Source organism: Phytophthora parasitica, assembly GCF_000247585.1.
Source record: "Phytophthora parasitica INRA-310 unplaced genomic scaffold supercont2.22, whole genome shotgun sequence".
In the NCBI taxonomy this organism is placed as follows: domain Eukaryota; phylum Oomycota; class Peronosporomycetes; order Peronosporales; family Peronosporaceae; genus Phytophthora; species Phytophthora nicotianae.
Genome location: NW_008649008.1, coordinates 765,493 through 770,341, shown reverse-complemented (window position 1 = coordinate 770,341; position 4,849 = coordinate 765,493). Strand labels below are relative to the sequence as shown.

The following is a 4,849-nucleotide window of genomic DNA, read 5'->3' as shown; positions in this document are numbered from 1 at the left end:
GTCGCTTGTCGGGCGACATTGGCGCAACCTCACAAATTTGGCGGCAAAACACCGAATTCCTTATAGCATGATCAGCAACGGCAAGCGCCGCCGCGCGGCCAGCGACGACAGCGATGAGGAGCAAAAGACGCAGCGCACAGTCGACGTGGATGAAGAGGATGAGGAAGAGGTGCCCCCACGCCGCCCAAAGCAGCGCACAGCCCCTCCCGGCCGCAATCGCAAGGGTTTTCTAGAGAACTCGCAGCTGACGGAGAAGGATCGACGCCAAGTGCGCTACAAGGAGCGCGAACTACTGCAGAGTATCAAGGAGAACGCCAATGATTTAGCCAAGCTCATGAGCGACACGTTCGACACGCACACGCAGGAACTGGACCAGATGTACGACAATGTGTGCTACCCTCGCGAGGCCAATCTGGACGCCAGTAACCTGGACGAACTCAATGTGGCGGTGGCTAAACAGTCACAGGCACTGGGCTCCAGCGATCTCACCAAGGTCCCATAGATTTGTTGTTGTTTTTTTATTGCAGAGGGTTTTATAATGTTTTTTATTTTTGCAGTATGACACGACGGATTTTATCCGTGCAACGCAGAATGCGTGTACTATGGAGTCGCAGAACGGCGAATTTGATTGGAATACACTGGGAAATGCAGCTGGAGCCTGTTTTCGATCCGTCCCGGAGAGTAGTTTCCTGTACGTTGTGAAGGGGAATTTGGGGTGATTACAGTGCTAATTAATTTTCCTAGGTTTGGCTTGATGAATACGGAGGTGGTGCGCAAGGAGAGGAAGAAAGCGAGACGAGCACAGGAAGATGTGAATGCACAGGAAGCGCAGCCAACGGAGTATACCAATAAGGTTCGCGGTTTTATGAGTATTTTTTTATGAAGATTTGGGTTAATGGTGAAGCTTGGTGGATTTTTGCATTGTAGAAAGACCGCAAGGACGCACAGGCTCGGCGACTGGAGATCCTACAGACCAAATTGATGGAAGGAGAACGCGTTAAGCCGCTTTTTGACATGGTTGTTAACCCCAAGAGCTTCACGCAGGTGCGTAAATGGTGTCGTCTTACCCAAATCTGGCTTGTGATATCTTACCCATCATGTGACGCTCAGACGGTGGAAAACCTGTTCGACACATCGTTCCTCGTGCGTAATAACTCTGCTGAGATCGGTATCGACGATGGATCTGGCCTTCCTTACCTAAGTTAGTACTTGCTGCATCTTGTTGAATGTGTTATGGCTCTGTTGACTAAAAACTGGACTAACATTATTTTCTAACAACGACAGAGAATCAAGAAGGACTTAATGAAGCTAACCTCCCGCCGTCGACTCAGAGCATCATCAGCATCACACCAGCACAATGGGAGGAACTCGCGCGTGTTACAGGACGAGAGGAACCTCTGCTTGGCCATCGATCGTAGTCATTACGAATGCGTGGCGATGTAAAGCCAGATGATGGTATTGGTATTCTAAACTACGATTTTTTTTTTCGTTTTTACCATGTTTTGTTGATGAATATTAATTCGTTTTGGTATGTGCCAGCTCAGACTCAAATGTCATCGACGCATAAGGGCTGGCGACTTTAAACGATTGTGTCGCGTTCTGTGCAGAACAATGAGTGAATACTCTGCTTAATGGCAGCTGTTGTGGACTGTAGTGGCGCTTTCTTGCTGGCTAGTTGACTCCACATCAATGACCGTCTCCGTTTCAGACAGACTGGACGAACCGGTTGTGTTGATGGTGTCAAGCACGTCGGCTAGGTCTTGACCTGCCGTGGTCGGGGGAGCAGTGTAGTAGCCGGTATCAATCGGGGCATCCGTGACAGTGGCGGATTCCTCCACCGTGGGTGAACTCGTCTCGGGGGTGATAGTCAACGTATCCAGGCCATTAGGAAGACTCGCAGCGGTGACTTCTATAGTCGACCCTGAAGAACTTTTGCTGTACGTATCCGTAGTAACGGTAGTGCTTTCACTGGAACCTGAAGAAGACGCGACAGTGGCAGATCCGTCTTCAGATGCGCTGCTCACTGCGTAGGAGCCCTCGCCAGATACGCCAGAGCCACCAGTTGAGCTAGAATTTGAAGTACTATCCAGCGTTGTCGAACCATCCCATGACACAGATCCTGAAGCACTACCGGACGCTGTCTCTGACGCAGAAGCACTTGCTGAAGTGCTTGTCGATGCACTTTCAGAGGTGCTGGTCGAAGCTCCTTTAGAGGTGCTGGTCGAAGCGCCTTCAGGGGCACCACAAGCCACGGACATATCAAGCAGTTCCTTCACATTGGCGTAGCTCAGACCTGTGCTGGTGACCGTATTCTCATCAGGTTTGGCCGTCGGGAACCATAGGAAGTCCGGGTGGTCTGTTTTCGAGCGTCCCACCCACTCGCCGCCGATAACTGCGTAGTTTGCGTCCAACTCGAGCAAATATTCATAGTCATTCGAGACCGTGTACGTGTCCACCTTGTCGGATGAAGCAAGTGGACCGTCAGCGTACGCCTCGATGATCCAGCTTACAGTAGTCTTAACGTACGCGAGATACACCATCTCGGCGTTAAACGGGTATGTACCCGTGTTGAAATACTGCTGCGATGCCTGTGCGTTGTCCATCAGCTCCATAGTCTGCACCTTATACGACCGCACAGGTTGGTTCCAGACTTGAGCTCCTGCCGTGACGTCTAGAATGAACGACTGCTTGTGTTTACCCATGATGTTAGTGATGGCGAGGTGGAAGAAACCGGCACCTAAATCACGCCGTGCAGCGCTCGTATAGCGTCCGTACTGGTCGGTACTGACCGGCGTGTCAGGGCCGTTGAACCGTGCACCGGTGAAGACGGTCGGGATAGCCGAGCCGTCATAGACTTCCGTCAGTAGAGCCTTAATATCCATGGCATGGAACGTCTGTCCATTCTTCACTACATCGCACTTTGGCTCGTTCTCGAGGATAGCAGCGGGCGCCCAGGCGTGGCAAATGCCGTACCAGGTCGCGATACAGTAGCCACTGGAGGCATCTTTGCGTATGCTGCACACACTCCCGTCATTACGGGACGTGCAGTCCGCGTCGGTAGTGCATTTCGTGTTGTTGGCGTATGCGTCGATGCCGTTTCCAGCCGAAATCTTGTTCATTAAATCAACGGGATCGAGTCCGAACGCTTCGGCGTACTTCGCGCTGGCACTCTTCTCACCTGATTTCCAGATGACGTTGATACTGTCCTGGTACGCGGGCCAGTAGCTACCTGGCCACGGAGTAGTTGGCGCAGATGCAGAAGAGTACTGCTCCTTTAGCGTCGTGAAGTCCATTTCCAGACTCTCGCCGAAATACGTCTCCAGATCCGTGATGTCCGAGCTGGGTGCATCTTCCATTCGACGCAATTTACGCCCGGCTGGTCCGAATTCCGAGGCCTTGCACTGGTCAACTGGATATTCGACAGGTACGGCGCCGTTGTAATCCTTCATGACTGCTGGGTGATCATTAGTCAAAGGCACATCAGCTCCCGTTGGCATGTAAGCGTTGCAGTTCAGAGATGTCGCTTGAGTAAGTTCTACTGCAGCGGCAGCGATCACGACCCCGAGCGCGACGGCGTGTACGGTTTTCACCATGACTTTGGATCTGCTTGGAACGCTACGCTGTTGGTAGATAAGGTAACTTTCCAACGAGTTGGAAAATTGGAGAATGAGTTTCAGAGTCGAGGAGGCAGCTTTGCGATGCAGTCAGAGCTTCAGTTATCGATGGCAACGCCTGGTATCAAGTCCAGCGTAGCGCAACCACATGGCTAGATTGAAACGATGAAAGTTCGATGTCTGGATACATGATCTTGAAGTCGAGACGATCTTAGGTGCTGGTAGTCAAAAGTTGTGGCTAAAGATTTTCTGTAATACGAGGTTCACGCCTTCAAAATTTGCAAGTGTTTCATTCTCACTTTTGATAGCTGGCAAACACTAGGACTATCTACTATGACTCAGGGTTTCCATGAGAGGACGCTGCTTCTGCTTCTCATGGCGGAAACGGTTTGCGAAGTTTGCGGGATCGCGAAAGCACTCTGCCGCATAAAAAAAATAACGGCATATGCATTGGAGAACCTTATTGACGATCAGTTATTATCCGCATGCGGTGTTGGTGGACATTCGTGGGCGCTGATGTGGGCAGTTTCTTCGGCAACCCGGCTACAGAACTGCTCACGTGATGGAACGAGGCTGCTCTTCCGCTCACCACGACTCGACTCACCAGCGTGGGTATTCGGTGAGCCAAAAGCGTTGCATATCCGCGCTGCCATTCGCGAGCGCTACTCGTTGCTGCCGTATATTTCCACGCTCTTCCACACGTGTTATGCCCGCGGTATGCCATCTTCAGTGAGGAGGACCAGTATGTGCTGGGCGACGCTCTACTAGTGAAACGGATAGATCGTTGAGGAGGGCGTGAAGCCACACATGTTCCTCCCATCCGAGAATGCCGAAACTAAGACTGTGTGGTGAGGTGACGGACGGATACAAGCGTTTCTTCGGTGGCAAGACGTACAAGAACGTGCCGGTACCGCTGGACGCCATCCCAGTGTCCATCGAGGCGGCACTATCCTGCCGCGTAAGCAGCGTGTGCGTCGCAGCTTGGAGCTGATGCGTGACGATCCTCTGACGTTGGTGGTGCTGCTGGACTAGTACTGAGGCTCGCGGCGAGCTGTACATGGACGACGAGCGTTCGCTGGCTGCTGAGCTGGAGGGTGAGGGCACGGTGGTGACGTTCCACCAGACGAAGGAGGGACTGCGGCCAAGTGCGCTACAAGGAGCGCGAACTACTGCAGAGTATCAAGGAGAACGCCAATGATTTAGCCAAGCTCATGAGCGACACGTTCGACACGCAC

At 52.2% G+C, this 4,849-nt stretch overlaps 3 protein-coding genes across 6 annotated transcripts; 2 read left to right on the top strand and 1 right to left on the bottom strand.

Moving 5' to 3' along the window:
* The first annotated feature begins 1 nt into the window (after position 1).
* On the top strand, positions 2–2,589 carry PPTG_10657 (hypothetical protein). Of its 4 annotated transcripts, none has more exons than XM_008906047.1 (7): positions 2–493; positions 558–691; positions 745–853; positions 928–1,044; positions 1,111–1,201; positions 1,285–1,455; positions 1,545–2,589. In XM_008906047.1, exons 1-6 carry the CDS (start codon positions 68–70, stop codon positions 1,416–1,418), a joined length of 1,011 nt encoding a protein of 336 aa, XP_008904295.1. In that variant the 5' UTR covers positions 2–67; the 3' UTR covers positions 1,419–1,455; positions 1,545–2,589. The 4 variants fall into 4 exon arrangements, with proteins under 4 accessions (XP_008904295.1, XP_008904294.1, XP_008904297.1 ...); XM_008906046.1 differs by having other exon boundaries at positions 1,540–2,589; XM_008906049.1 differs by lacking the exon at positions 1,545–2,589 and having other exon boundaries at positions 932–1,044; positions 1,285–1,495.
* Positions 1,460–3,593, bottom strand: PPTG_10656 (hypothetical protein; the record flags this gene model as incomplete). The annotated part of the gene is made up of 1 exon (XM_008906045.1): positions 1,460–3,593. The coding sequence occupies one exon, from the start codon at positions 3,591–3,593 to the stop codon at positions 1,629–1,631; it is 1,965 nt and encodes a 654-aa protein (XP_008904293.1). The 3' UTR covers positions 1,460–1,628.
* An 847-nt stretch (positions 3,594–4,440) lies between these two features.
* PPTG_10655 (hypothetical protein) lies at positions 4,441–4,812 on the top strand (the record flags this gene model as incomplete). The annotated part of the gene is made up of 2 exons (XM_008906044.1): positions 4,441–4,583; positions 4,647–4,812. 2 exons carry the CDS (start codon positions 4,441–4,443, stop codon positions 4,810–4,812), a joined length of 309 nt encoding a protein of 102 aa, XP_008904292.1.
* Between the last annotated feature and the right edge of the window lie 37 nt (positions 4,813–4,849).

Excerpts from the sequence above, each read along its gene's own strand:
- PPTG_10657 (XM_008906047.1), top strand. The coding sequence starts at position 68 with ATGATCAGCAACGGCAAGCGCCGCCGCGCGGCCAGCGACGACAGCGAT. Across the intron at positions 1,045-1,110 it reads ACCCCAAGAGCTTCACGCAG|ACGGTGGAAAACCTGTTCGA; the intron begins GTGCGTAAATGG and ends TGTGACGCTCAG. Across the intron at positions 1,202-1,284 it reads ATCTGGCCTTCCTTACCTAA|AGAATCAAGAAGGACTTAAT; the intron begins GTTAGTACTTGC and ends TAACAACGACAG.